At 34.9% G+C, this 15,344-nt stretch overlaps 1 protein-coding gene across 2 annotated transcripts; it reads right to left on the bottom strand.

The window, feature by feature from the left end:
- Positions 1-1,197: 1,197 nt before the first annotated feature.
- On the bottom strand, positions 1,198-15,172 carry LOC132858989 (pendrin-like). Of its 2 annotated transcripts, none has more exons than XM_060889515.1 (21): positions 15,100-15,172; positions 9,812-9,954; positions 9,327-9,466; positions 9,129-9,239; positions 8,753-8,949; positions 7,355-7,519; positions 6,940-7,092; positions 6,270-6,352; positions 5,853-6,000; positions 5,385-5,498; positions 5,216-5,293; positions 4,865-4,960; positions 4,281-4,387; positions 4,086-4,155; positions 3,905-3,997; positions 3,645-3,740; positions 3,180-3,440; positions 2,317-2,371; positions 1,916-2,061; positions 1,555-1,638; positions 1,198-1,480 (listed from the first exon to the last, which is right to left on the bottom strand). In XM_060889515.1, the coding sequence occupies exons 2-21, from the start codon at positions 9,949-9,951 to the stop codon at positions 1,457-1,459; spliced, it is 2,361 nt and encodes a 786-aa protein (XP_060745498.1). In that variant the 5' UTR covers positions 9,952-9,954; positions 15,100-15,172; the 3' UTR covers positions 1,198-1,456. The 2 variants fall into 2 exon arrangements, with proteins under 2 accessions (XP_060745498.1, XP_060745497.1); XM_060889514.1 differs by lacking the exon at positions 15,100-15,172 and adding an exon at positions 11,323-11,446.
- Between the last annotated feature and the right edge of the window lie 172 nt (positions 15,173-15,344).

The following is a 15,344-nucleotide window of genomic DNA, read 5'->3' as shown; positions in this document are numbered from 1 at the left end:
CTATCATTATAGTACTATTAATAGTGAATAAATAATCAGTATGTATTGCTTTCACCGTAATAATTCACACATTTAGCTAGGAACATTTATGAGACATATTAGGAGACTTTTTTTTGTATTACCACATGATTGATGCAATAAAGATTGGAAAAGGTCAATATGTACGTAACATGCTACAGACTGTAGCACCAGAAAATACTTCTTCAATTCTAAAAACAGCTTAAAATAGTTTTTTTATGTTCTGCAGGTAGCTCCAACCTACTGTACCCACTGCTATGGTCTTTTGCAACGATTCAATATTACAACATCTGTGACTTACCTTCCACCAAGAGTGAGGCAGTGAAGTTGGGCCAGGTATATTTAAAAGTATACCTGGTCTAGCATTAAAGTATGTGTGTATGTGTGTGTGTGTGTGTGTGTGTGTGTGTGAGAGAGAGAGAGAGAGAGAGAGAGAGAGAGAGAGAGAGAGAGAGAGAGAGAGAGAGAGAGAGAGCGCAAACGATAGCTCATGTGTGTTTGCTTGTGTGATTAATGTTTTGAGTAACTTTAACTTTTCACACGAGACCTTCAGAGTAGCCAGCAGAAGAATGTCACAAGGAACACAAGTGCTTTATTGTAACAAATTGTAGTACACATTGCACACATGTCTAAAATCCATGCTAGTCCTCTCTGATAATCAAAAACTAGATCTCATGAGTCATACAGAGAATATAATGGCCAAAAAATCCTTTAATTTATGTGGATACTAATACATATAATTATTGTTTATGTAAATAATCTAGGATTTATCCATTGTTCTCATGTTTGTGCCCTTGAAGACTAATATGTGGCACAATGACACCAAAATTAAATTTAGCAACCAAAAAAACAGTTGAGATGAATATAGTTTGAAGATTTGAAAAGTTATAATTTGATAAATGGGAAATTTAGTTAAATAAATGGCTTTCTTACTTGTAACACTGCCTCACTGGTTACTTTTATGGCATATATTGGAAACACTAGTGTAAAACAAATATAACTAATTTGTAGCATGGACACACAATGATTCTTTGTATGTACAATTATTATATCAGGAATTTTACCAAAGCAAGCCTTAATACTGTGAATGTCATTGACAATATGTACAGTACATTTGTAACATTTCATTTTAATCTCCTTCTAAAAGCACACAGAGGACAACATAACATGACAACATAACAATTCGAATTTAATCTTTATTACCAAATTCAAAAATGATGATTTTAATCACTAAAAGTTCTATGTGGCTAAAATATTTTTTTCACATTCTTACATTATTTACTGCTTTGTATTGTGTGGTTACACATATACAGAGAAATGGTCCAGTCACTTCTCCTGGGGTCATTTAAGGTCCTCGGTCCGTCTCCTCGCATTCGGACAGGAGGACCAGCGCACATTCTTTGCAATGAGTCCAACAACTCAATCAATTTACTTATACTCAGACTGAGAGTTCATGAATAGCCTGTGATGACGAAGAGAGGAATTGATTAATAGTTTGTCAAAGTCAGTAATATGAGATTAAGAACTAATGCTCACCAGGTGCTGGTTGTCATAGGTCTCAATCTGGTTTTCATCTTCAGTGAACGGTGGTGGTGCCTTGTCATCCTGCATTTGTGATATCTAGGCATATAGTTAAAATATCAGTCTTATTAAACAACCAATAATTCAGGCAAGCACGGCTTAGGTATAGCTATCAATACATATAAAGATGCCAAAGCTTTCCTAAAGCACTATATAAAAATAATTCTTAAATACATTTAATTGTTTATATTTATAATATATTTAAATATATACATTTTATTATTTAAATATATTAAACAAAAATTTTATTTTTTTGTTTTTACAAAAGCTCTTAGCATTTATCCTGCAAGGATCCTTTTAAATATTTACAGCCTACCTTATCTGCTATTGGGTCTGATATAATCCCTCTTGAGGTGTCCAGCTTAATAAAAAGGATGGCATCATGGACAGAGAGAAAGAGTAGGTCTCTGGTCACCAAATCATCAAAGAAACACAGGGACTCCATCCTCCTGACTGTCTCATCTGAAACACCAAATACTTACAGATTGAAGTAACAGCATGCCTTGCCTTTTATTACTGCCAACACTTGTTTAACTCCTATTAGAGAAAGGCATGCTGTTTCAAAACTGCCTGGATAAATTTCTATTATAATAGTGAAATGATCTATTCTTACTTATTTATTAGATTATGGATCTACAGTGAAATATATGCAAGGGTTATTATGTAAAGTTATGTTATGCTTATCTACAGTCGTGTGTGATTTGACACAAGTCACACCATCACAGCCGGCAATATAGACGTTGACGCCAATACGTATAAATTCCTTTATGACCTGTGAAGCACAAAGAGATGATTCATCACTGACCAATACAAGGCAGTGAGACCTATCAATAAATGCACAAAGTTCATGATGAATGATACGGTTGTTATCTGATAACATTCCATACACCAGTACAGTGTTGCTTACAATGCTGTACTATCTAACTCTGACATTCATTGTATAATACAGGTGCAAATCTTTACTGCGTGCGTACTCGATATAATGCTAAATACAAATGATTTGGTGATGTGATTCATCTAGAGTGTGGCAATACGTTCCGCTTATGAATGCAGATTGTTCCACAGCGTCGTTGAATTAATCTTCTACAGCAATGCTCACGTTAGATTAATGTAACTTGTTCTTTTCATGTAACAACAACATGCAACCTTGAGGAGAATCTCTAGTCTCCAGTGTTAGTGCGTTGTAGGTCAGAGGTAAATCTTTTTCATTAGGTTTTGTCACACATAAAGTTTTTTGTCTTTTTGTAATTTTAATAGAGCACTAAAGAGATACTGGAATGGGAACACCTGTTTACTGTTGTTATACCATAAGTGCAAAAAACAAAACATGTCCCTCTTACTCTTTAGATAAAACGTTCAGTTTGTCATTCTTTAATAATTGAAACTGTCCAGATGAATATTCCAAATGAATTCTGGGCTAAGTAAATATTAGAATTAAAATAAATAAATAAATAAATAAATAAAAATATTTCTCCATTAAAATGCTTACTGGTTATCTGCCCTCTGAAGTATCTACGTAATTTTATTTTTGAAAAGAGAAAAGAGAAATAAATACAAATTATTGACATATCAAAACCCACCAGTTTGAGGGACTTTGCAGCCATCACATCCAGGAAGGAGACTGCAGTGAAGTCCATCACCAAGCTGTGGATGTTGACTTTAGGGACTGTGACATTTACTGGCAGTGCAGCCGTCCAATCCACTTGCACCTCCACATCCACATCTCTTTGAGCTTCATTCTTCACTTCCTGCTGTGGTCCATGTTCCACCTGCTCGGGGTCTCGCTTACTCTCAAACCCCTCATTAACCACACCTAGAGGGTCAACTGACACCAAGCCACTCTGTAACATGAGATTTAAATAGGAGTTAAGATTTCACAAGATTTAAGCTTTAGACAAATATAATTTTATTTTAAATATTTTAACTTATATTAATTTAATTTATTCATATGGTGAGGATTTTCCTTAAACTTGTGTATGTATTAACAAATAATAAAATGCAATACACTATATCTATGATATCCACATCCTTTTCTGTTTGTGTACCTCAGTGACTTTCAGAGTTCCCTTTTTAACTAGTTTGTGAATCTTTTTTAATGCTTTGTTTCTCTTCTTGAAGACCTGCACAGCATCAAATCCCACCTGTCATGCATTAACATGGACATAAGTAATTACACATAAATTATTACAGTCTGTGAAAGCAAAGATAATGTAAATCAAATGGTATTACCAATACAGTTCTGTAATTTATAAAACCTTTTTTACAACCTGTTTGTTTAAATGAAAACATATAATCTGCAACTTACAGCATCTCGTAACTGCTCTTTGAAATAGTCAATGTTGGCAAAATATATGGGTGAGTTGCATTTGAAAATCTTTATTCCAGAAATTCCATTAATCTGAAAAGAAAACAATCATTTTGAAATGGAAATTTGCATTTGCAAATTTATGCTATTGATAATATTATTCCAGTTAGTATTTTCTTACATTTTTGTAGTCTTTCATATTCTTGTAGATGTCAGTGTCTGGTATATTCCCAAGGGTCGAACAGGAAGGGCTAGATTACAATATATTGCGAAAACTTTAGACATAAAGGTAATTTCGGACATGTTACTCATAGTAATAAGTACATTTGCAATTCATAATATCTTTTCTTTTAATCTCCGAATACAGGTTACTTACAACTGTGTCCTGATCACCACTGTTCCAAGCTCAAACACTATGCCAGTCAGCAAACCCACATCCAACCCCAGCAAGATGCAGGCAATGCATGTAAACACCCAAATATACTGTTAAAAAGTAAGCATATGATTAGTACTCATCCCTTAACTTACTCCCAGCCCCACCATGCAATGTTATTGCATATAAACATGCAAATTAGCTGCAGGGAATTAAGTATATAACCAGTAATATGAGTCTATAGTAATATTACACCAGTTTAGTCACATTCCCAGCAGAGCTACCTTCAATATCTTATAACAGACATGCACTATAGATTTTAAGATAACACAGTATTATAATTTATAATACATAAATGGAGACAACTGTAAAAACTGTTTATTTATTTATTTGTTTGTTTGTTTGTTTGTCTGTTTGTTTGTTTGTTTTTTAATCTTTATGCCAAAATAGACTTTTTCAATCCTGCACCTTTCCTAAAATGACTCATAAAACACCTCAAAAAGTGTTGTCAATGTTTTTAATTGATATTAATTCACTGATAATTCAATAAACAGAGGTCTATAATATGTGTACTGTATGTTACTTACACAGTCTGTCCTGTTCTGTCTCCACAGTATGGGCACATCTTTGAGTTGCATGAACATACCCTTCAGGTTTGCAATGACTATACCAGCCAACACTGACTGAAAGCCAGAAATGGAGAATAGTTACTATATATCTAAAAGCATTATTGTAAGTAAATGTACATAATGTCTTTGTAAATTAATTTTCAGTATTTTAATAATATTCCATAGTAGCTATACATGCAATATGTCCTTCATTCATTCATTCATTCATTCATCTTCTACCGCTTATCCGGCAGCAGTGGCAAGGAAAAACTTCCTTGGATGTAAGGAAGAAAGTAAGAAAGAAGTCCATAGATATTATGCCCATCCTACCTTCTGCAGTGGTTGCAGTAGAGGCCCTAGGCCCATAATTACTATAAGCATCATCAGAGCTGAGATTAACCCTGCCACCTAAAACAAAAACAGATGAAAATATCAGAGAGAGAGAGAGAGAGAGAGAGAGAGAGAGAGAGAGAGAGAGAGAGGGATATGGGGGGGATACCTGCGTCTTGCCCCCTGTGCCCTCCTGGATTGCTGTACGGGAGAGTGCAGTGGTAGCAACAAAGCCTGAGAAACAGCCACAGAAAATGTTGCTAATTCCAAAGGCTATTAATTCCTGTTGGAAACGAATGCAAAAGTACTGTAGGTTAGCTCTACATTCCAGAACATGAGAGTAATAAGACTTTTGCCAGCCTTTTATCTCTGTTCTAGCAAGTTATTGTGACCCATGTAAGGTCAGTCAGATCAATCTCTCTTTTAGTTCATGAAGGTTTCCTTCATCATGTGTAAGAGCTCCTGTTTAAATGGCTCCTGTCTTATTACATTTCTAAAAATATTCTTTCTTAAACAAGTCACACACACACACACACACACACACATACACACACACACACACACACTTGCTTTCATTAGTCATTACATTTCTTACAAATGCAAACACATTTGCATGACTGAAGATTTTAACACCTACCTGATTACCATCAATTTTATAATCATGCTTTGATGCATAGACTTTAGCCACTGATACTGATACAGCATATCCCACCACTGCAGTAGAAAAACTGGAGCCCACAATATCTCCAAAGAGCTCTATACTTGGAAAGTGTGCTGGAACAAACCTGTTGACACAAACATGCATTTATCTATCCTTTGACCTACCCCACTAATTTGAATAAAATAGAATTGAATTAATCTCACATTCTATCTCTTTTTCTTTTTTTATTTGATTTCTCAATTTGTTGCAACAATTGTGTTTTATGTTAATGTTTCACTTTTATTGGTCTCTGCTAAATAATTTAATAGAATCTCAATACAAATATCATGAGTGTTAGTATAACTCTGCACAGAAGCTCTGATATTGTGGAAATTTCTTAGAAAGTGCCCTCACCCTCTTGGAATACTGTCAACAATATTGGCCCCATAGTGGGATTTAAGATCCACTGCATAGGAGATTCCTGTAGCAATCACTGTCTATGAAAGATTTAACATGGTTTAACATGTTTTTGAAAGCAACAAATATTTTCTTCAACATAATGTTATTAATATAGAAACCAGAGCTAAATTAAATTAATATTAGAAATGAGACAATATCGCTCTATATTATGGTTTTCAGCACATCACATTACAGCTTACTTCCGATAAAGAAAGGGAAACGATCACTGACATATAGTACACTACAAGGTCAAAGGTTTGAGGACACTTAAATATCACACCTACTCTTTTCAGTAAATTTTGGAGCATGGCTGTAGATGGCTGTAACTTGCTGACAGTCACAAAAGCATTAGTATTGTTAAGCACAGTGAAAGGGTGCAAAGTTTGTGGAAGAACCACATATGGGTGTGATCAACTGGTATCCAAAGACTTTTGACCCTATAGAATATTATATTGGGAAGCAATGTAATAATTATTCCATTTAATAAATATATTGACACTTGTTAATTATTTGCCTTATATCAACTTAAAACTGTTTAATACTGCTTATTACTTGAACTATTTAATAGAACAGAAAATGTAATGCAGACAAAGAGCTGTTTATGTCAGAAAATGCAGATACAGACCACAATCACTTCAATGGGGACTGGCACTGGAATCTTATGCTGAAATTTGGTGTTGATCTCTTTTACTACCACCACCATAATTATGGCCAGTAAACCAGCAACCAGGTCAGCCACATTGGTTTGCTTAATATTGCGAAACACATCACTGAGATTCTACAGAAAAATAACAGAAAAAGAATACATTTTTAAATACACATGACATAAATATATTACATTCTTATCACTCTTGACTGCTTTCAGTCTTAATGGTTAGCTAATTGCATCACTTCTGTGATATTTGTGTCAGTTTTGTTATAGAGATTAATCAGAAGCAGCATCCAGCTGAAGTACAGTAAGTTTGGGAAATGTGAAATCATTTAAAGCAAGTGTTTTTCATGAACCTTGAAGTGCCAACGGCTGACAGTAAGCCACTCACATAGGCAATTGAGAAGAAGCCATTGTGACTGTGGGTGGGAACAGACACAACCATTTTGAGTTGAGAGATAAACACATGGAAAGCAGCCGCTGTGGTAAAGCCTCCTACCAGTGGATCAGACAGGTAGCGCACCAAAAAGCCCACATGGAGCATTCCCATTGCCAACTGGAAAAAATAAAAATGATCCAACATTTGATTATTATTTTGCATAAAGTTGAACATGATATAAATAACATATGGCAACAAACATGTGGGTTATATCCCAAAGTGTTTTAGGAGAGCGTTTAAGCCACTCCATTATAAAACACATTTAAGATGTTGCTATTCTACCTGCTTTGTTTCTTTCTAAGTAAGAATTTCAATCATTGTACAAAATAAACTGACTAAAGTGGTCCTTGCTTCCCTCTGATTGCCAGTATGTTTTTCTTTTCTGCTGGACTTGGGTGCACCATGTGCACTATTGACCAAGATGTTGTACTGGATAGATTGTTAACATATGATTAGTTCAAATAGAGATTTGTCAAAGCTACACAGAGCTACACAAAATCAAAGACTGTATAAAAAACAATGAATGAATAGAAACATCTTTTTTCTGTATTTTGTCAAACAGTAATATTAATGTTGGGTACAAACTTTGACACAACAAGACTGTGGATTTTTTTGTAAAGCCAAAATTAAAAAGAATCTTGTTATAACCCTAGATGCTGGTTTATCATTTGGTTCTGATGTAAACTCTAAAGCTTCTGATTATCATATGCTAACTGTAAAAGGCAATGATGAACTTCCATGCTTTCACATATTCTAGACTGGACTATTGTAATGTATTTTAATGATGGTTGGTTCCTTGTTGCCACCTTATGGCCATTTGATTGCTTATGAAAAGTATACAATTCAGCAGTCTGTCTTTACCAGCAAATGGAAATCAAAGTGCACTTTCTCAGTCGTATTCATTCAACACTGCCTGCTGATTAAGTTTCACATTGACTACAGTGTCCTTCTCAGAATGCTCAAAACTCCAGTTTAGCTCTGATATACTGTACAGTAGCATACTGAGCTCCTGTAATAGTATAGCTGAGGCAGACTCTGCAGGTGGATGGTTTCTTACATTATGTGTAAAGTCTGGTAAAATCGTTCAGAGAATATTAGGTAGAGCAAATCAATAGTTGTTTTAAATACAGATTAAAACATCTTATCCTATAATCGATATTGGGAATTATTTTGTTAAATAGATTTTTCATGATTCATATTGTTTCCATAATGTGCTGCTATTTAATTAGCCGGTTTATCTTGTCACCCATCCATTCTTTGGTATTTAAAGAATTGTTTGTATTTTATAGCAGCGGATATTATTTTGGAAATCTTTTTCATTACTGGATTAATAACAAAGTTAAACCCTACCTGGAACAATCCAATTAGTACAGTCATAGTCGAGGCTATTACAATTCTTTTGGCTTCCATTGCATTAACATCCACTTCCTCTGTGCCCACCCATGACCCATTTATAGTGCTCCCATTTCCAGGTCGAATGAACTGCTCATCAGGAGCAAGAGTCAAAACCGTAGAGCCCACCATCAGGCAGGTAACTGGAAATGGACCTGTCCATGATCAAAGGGAAAGAATCAACCATCTGCACAAGTATTTATAAATGTTTTAAAGTAAATCTCACTCAGATGCAATACTGTATATAGTGCCTCAGTGGCTTCACAATACAGAACCCTGAAAAATGTTATACATGTATATTTTTATTCTTGAGAGTAAACCCACTAATACCTACCCACTGATATGTGTCGAGAGGTTCCCAGAAAAAAATAGGTCAGGATTGGGAAGAAAGCAGCATAGAGACCATATACAGGACCAACAGACACCAGCAATGCATAAGCCAAGCCTAGAGAGAACAAAAACACTAAACACTCTGAGGTTTACAACAAACATCAGTGTTCGATTTAGATTGCATTGATAAAGATTTACTTACCTTGTAAACAGCACACTAACCCTGTGCTGGCTCCTGATATGATATCACTAGCAAGCCACAGCTTTACTGGATACTTGAGCAGCCAATCCAGGATTGGGAAAAGTCCCTTAAGAGCAGGTTTGACCTTGCTGCTAGAGCATCTGTAAGGTGTACAATGAGACATACAAACTGTCTTGTTGAATGGTAACAGCAGTGCTTCTTAAAGTGTGGCACATGACTTGGGGCTGTTACTGTCAAGTTATTATATTAGTTTTTATAGTTTCTAACTAATGCCTACTTGAATCTAACTTCATTTTACTACAGTAAGTAATTAATTGATATAATAATATATATTTAGCTATATATGTGCTCAATATTTGCATAGTTGCATTAGGTTAATAAAATTAATCTCTATGAGCTCCAGAAAAGTTTGAACACAAGTTCACTTAAAAACTAAGCCATACTCAAGCATTTTACATCAAGAAACCGCAGAAGCAGAATATCACCTGCAGGAAGTGGTGAGTTTCTCCTTGAAGGTCCTGCTTTCCAGCAACAGCTTCTCATGTTCCTCATCAAAGGCTCGTTTAGAGTAGATGGGTCGAGAAATAAAGTAAGGGTTGGCAGGAGGAGATAGGCCAGTCATCATATACTGTAAGATGAGTAGATGGCAAATATAGGTAGTACTTTTATAATAAATAAATAAATAAATAAATAAATAAATAAATAAATAAATAAATAAATAAATTTCATGAATTGCTTCATGTCAAAGCTGTCAAATGTTTGTTAGTTTAGTGTTATTTGAAACGCCATGAAACAATGTTCACTCATGAAAACAATGTTTCTTTAGCTATTGCTTTAATTTTGTTATTGGAATCGTGTTTCTTTTACGGCATGTTGATGTAATTTTGATACGGGATCTGAAAGACTAGCAATATCTCTATGGTCTGGCCACAGCAAACAGATATTAAAAAAAATATCATATTTTAATCATAAGGTTATTGCAATATTTCTGAGAACATTTTGCTAAAACACTTTAAAATAGTTCATAATTCTATTTAGGTAACAACTGTCTATACAGAGCTGTATGTGTTGGGCAAACATTGGACAAATAAGGGCAGGTAGGCATATCATTATATTTTAAGCTTAGACAATGTAATCAGCTAATCGGCTAACTAATTTAAGAAGTTATCTTTACTGCTGCTGATTTCTTGTGACTTTCAAATGTTTTCTGTCTATTAGGGTTTTGGCTTTAGTTCATAATTTAGTATATTACTTATTACTATAGGATTTTTCATGTTCAACGTTCATTTGGACTTGAAACTGAAAGCATTGTTAAGAAAAGGTAAAACGTGATAAGCCATTGTATATATACTGTACACAAAGACATGCAAGTGTATGTGTGTGTTGTGTTATTTAGGGGTTTTAGGCTGTAACAGATGACTTTAAATAACAGAGAGAAGAGCAATGACCTAAGGCCAAGCTTTTGCCAGGCATAGTCCCATATGATTAGACAGTTTTGTAAGACAACCCAGTGCACTCAGCCCACCACTATCCACCTCTCCTTGGTTACTCTAAAAAAAAAAAAAATAAATAAATAAATAAATAAATAAACTCTACTCCTTCTTTAGTCAATCCGTCCCTACTTAATAGGCAGCCACTCTCCCAGAGTTCTAACGAGTAAACTGCACCTATTGATATTAGAAACCCCTATGAGCCGTGGTAAACAAAGGAGGCGGAGAACACAGAGTACTGGCCTGAATAAGGAGGTTTGTATCCAGAGTAAAGCGAGTACCCTTCATCTCATCAGGGCTAAGTTCAAAAGTCACCAGATTAGAACCCTAAGTTCCTTAATGAACACACAATTAAAGTCATTGTCTTCACACATGGTAGATTACTAGTGCAACATGTGCACTTCAGTACCGGATCTTTTTTGTTTAAAAAAAAAAAAAAAAAATTTTCAATATAGTAATTGCCACTGCAGCTTGGAAACATTTTGAAACAATTAAGTCAGCCTTACCTGTCAATTTAAGTGTCTGGTATCAGTCTGAACAGAAGGAGATAAAAACAAACTACCCATTCTTTTCCCCCACACAGTCAATGCTATAAAAATAGATGAAATGGCATTTGCTCTGACCCTTTCTGCCTGGGTTGCTCAGAGAGTGAGAGTCATCCTTTTTTTTGGGCGTTTTTAAGCGAAGTTGGGTTGTGGGAGGTGTAGCAGGGCTGAGGAGATGGTGGAAGCTAGAAAGGATTACATCAGAGACACCCAGTATGCACTCTGCCAGTGATAGCTGTTGCTCAGCATCAAGTGAGAGAGTGTTTGTGTGTTTTAGTCAGAAAAGTATGTGTGTGTGCTGGGGACACAGAATCTGATCTGCCAAAGGCAGTCTAAGGCATTGTGTGTGTGTGTGTGTGTGTGTGTGTGTGTGAGAGAGAGAGAGAGAGAGAGAGAGAGAGAGAGAGAGAGAGAGAGAGAGAGAGAGAGAGAGAGAAAGCAAAAAAGATATACAAAGATAAAACAAAGTTTTTGGGGGGTAGGGTTTTCTTTAGATTTTATTGAACACTGCTACAATTCATGAATTGTGTCAGCTTATGCAGTATGGAGTCTTTTTCTGAAACTGATCTCCTTTTAACCTACTTGGTTTCTTTAGAGCTCTACTTTCAAATGTCGGATAAAACAACCCCCACCACCACCACCTCCTACTCCTCCTCCTCTTCGCCCCCCAAAAAAGATCAGACCCCAAAGTGTGTGTGTGTGGTTTTTTTATCTGTTTGTCTTGAAAGACTACGCAATTTTTGCTTGTACGAGAGAGAGAGAGAGAGAGAGAGAGAGAGAGTGGGTATGGGTTTGGACAGATTAGATCAAATACATGAGATGTATAGTGCAAATACTATGTGTCTCAAGGCTGTGTGTTACAATTAAGTATGTTTATGCTTGATACAGATTTTCATTAAGGACATTTAATGGAAATCTGTATCAAAGCAACAATGAAAGTTCTTAATTGTAACACATAGCCATGATATAATGGCTAAGGCATTTTAAGTCATTGGTATTTACCTGTTTGTTAATATTTGACAGGGCACCAGAAAAGTATTATCATATAGTGAAGTAAAAAGTAGATTATTGTCAGACTTCTTAGACAGTTGAATAATACATAACCAGTCACATTTGCAACAACAATTAGTAACACATTTACAAACCAGTCACATTTGTAACAACATTTGTAATTGTGAAATGGAATAAATCAACCACAATTAAATCTGATCTGACAAATATTAATGTCTGCTTCATGACATGCATAATCTAGAATGCTTAACTGGTATTGAATCGAATATTTTGTGATCTAAAACAGACGAGAATAAACTTGACCAGAGTCAAACTGTTTTATAGACCTTTTATCTCATACCTGTGAGTTGTTACACTTGCTAATAGCTATTGTTTCCTACTAACAAATGTGAGTATATGATCAGCATCAAGTATCAGCCAGTATTTATTTATTTATTTCATCTCCAGATGTTAACATTTACAAATGTACAATTCACTTCTAACAGTTTATTGTTTCTTTGACAAAAGCTGATGGAAACCCCAATCCTGAGAGGCACTTCTATAATGTTGTAACAAGTCTTAGAAGATTTTTCTCAGTTTTATTTCTTGTTTTGTTTAGCTAAAACATTTGTAGATTAGTAGTTTTATGGAAAAGAAGTAATAAGGCTAAGCAGTGTTTTTTTTCTTTTCTTATCCAATGACCATAATGACCAGAGAAAGGAACACAAACACTTCTTTTATTTCTTTGTCAAACATTTGTATTTGTTAATTATTTATTATAAACAATAAAAAAGACCATAACTTTGTCTCCCTCTAGGGGAATAGTTTACATTTACATTTACAGCATTAGGCAGACACCCTCATCCAGAGCAATGTTCTAAAGTACTTTGAATAGTTAAATTTAAAACCAGATTACAAAATAATTGATCATATGGCAAGTAGAACTGCATCAACCAGAGCATAGCTGCAGCATAGCATGAGGCTTGGCAATTACCATCACATCACTGAATTGCTTTAAATTCCACAGACGTCACCACTTCTGAAAAGTTTCAAACATTTGGAGGCCAGATAGGAGTAAAAATAAATAAATAATTTTTTTAAACACCAATTATGAACATGAACGTTGCACGTTTACAAAGAACTTAAACGATCTCAAATATCATCTTTAGAATTACAGTTCCTAAACCTGTAGGGTGTTCCCGAAAACCTTGCATCTGTAGATTTGTATACATGCATTAAGGATTCACAGCGGTATTTAGTGCATCCAGTATGTGTGGGTAAATAGAATAGTAGCTGTATAATTATTATTGAAATTGGTCTTCTTGAACCTTTACCCATTCCTCTTCTTAATAAAGTTCAAGACATTACTAGACATTATATTTTGCTCAAACAGGCCTATTTCACATTTCACTAGATCCCATTCAGTTTCAGAACCCCCAATACTCTCCATCCCACCCTGTGTAATAGAAGCTGACACATTAGTGTAGACTTTCTCATGGACTTAACTCCCATCAACAGTTACATCAGTATCTGTTCCACTCTAAGGTAAGCCTAAGCCTAAGCTCCCTATGTCACTGGAGATGACCAAGCTGTTTGGAATGTTTTTATGCTCTACAGCCGGCTATTCAATTGGCGGCTCTTGGCCCTTAACGTGGACTAGTGTGAAAAAGACATCTCTATAATAAATTTATTAATGAATCCTGTAAATCTTGATGACTGACAGAAAGATTACAGATTTTGTCTGTTCATTTCTTCCTTCAATTGTTTTCCACAAAATGGGAAATTCAGTGAAACTACATTAACCTTACTCTACTACCCTAGGTCTACTTACACATTCGAAGCTTCATACTCAGACATAAATGTCAATAAACCGAGTAATCACATATCCCTCATAGCCCAGCTCCTGCACCAAACTGCCGTTGCCAAATCTAAAAAAATGTAATATCTCTCATTGGAAGGCAGCCTAAATGTTTGCCAATTGAGATGGATGTTGTAGTTTAAATATTCATACTAAAATAATTTATTTTGACAAATATACCATGAATAAATGTTATTTTCCATATTGTGTACTTTTTTATTATGTGCAATCAAGTGTCAGTTAATTAGTTAAATTCTAAACGAGGGCGATATGGCTCGCTGATTTACCCATTTGAACGTAGAAAAAAGTCTACTTGGGCGTCTCACGATGCACTGATTATATGTAGTTTCAAAATACAACAAGAGCATGCTAAAATGTAGGAAAAAAGCTTACTTGAGTGTCTTATGGTGCAAAAATACAACATGTGTGCTCCTATATTGTTGTTGTGACATAATTCATATTTCAAGCCATATCTCTCTGGTCCCTGTTTTGAAATGCTTTTCACGAACTGGCACCAATAACAAACTTATTGAATAGACATGTTCTACTGCATTCCTGAACACAGGATTCTAGACCAGGGGACTCAGTAAATCTCAAAACTATGAATAACTTTTTGAAACCACTTAAACATTGATATCACTCTAATGACATCATTACTCAAGTCCAAACATGCAACTGGAAACATCATTATGATAGTTCACAGTGGATTGAAAATATTGGATCAAAAATCAACAATATATTCTACATATATTATTTTTAATAAAAAAAATATGTGATACAATATTTTACAAAAATACAAAAATGATTTATATAATCTTATATCATTATCATAATTTTATCATAATCTTATATCATTCTCAACTTCCTGTAATGTATAGGATTTCACCTACCTTTAATGTTTCTCTATCAAGTAGATTAAACTCTTTCACCACTGGAGGTTGGTGGCTCCCAAATTTATTTTCAGAGCACTGCTGGATCCTTGATACAAAGATTGACAAATATTTTACCACGTTGACTATTCAGTATTAAAACTGGAGCAAAGGTCATGGGACCCAGCTGAGGACATTTTGGACCCCATGTTAATCACCAACTTCTCAAGACAACCTAAGATGACCTGCTCCACAATCTTTGCATC

The sequence above is a fragment of the Tachysurus vachellii genome, chromosome 16 (assembly GCF_030014155.1).
Source record: "Tachysurus vachellii isolate PV-2020 chromosome 16, HZAU_Pvac_v1, whole genome shotgun sequence".
NCBI classification, from domain to species: domain Eukaryota; kingdom Metazoa; phylum Chordata; class Actinopteri; order Siluriformes; family Bagridae; genus Tachysurus; species Tachysurus vachellii.
Note: the sequence above shows the minus strand (reverse complement) of the source record. Positions and strands in the feature narration are given on the sequence as shown.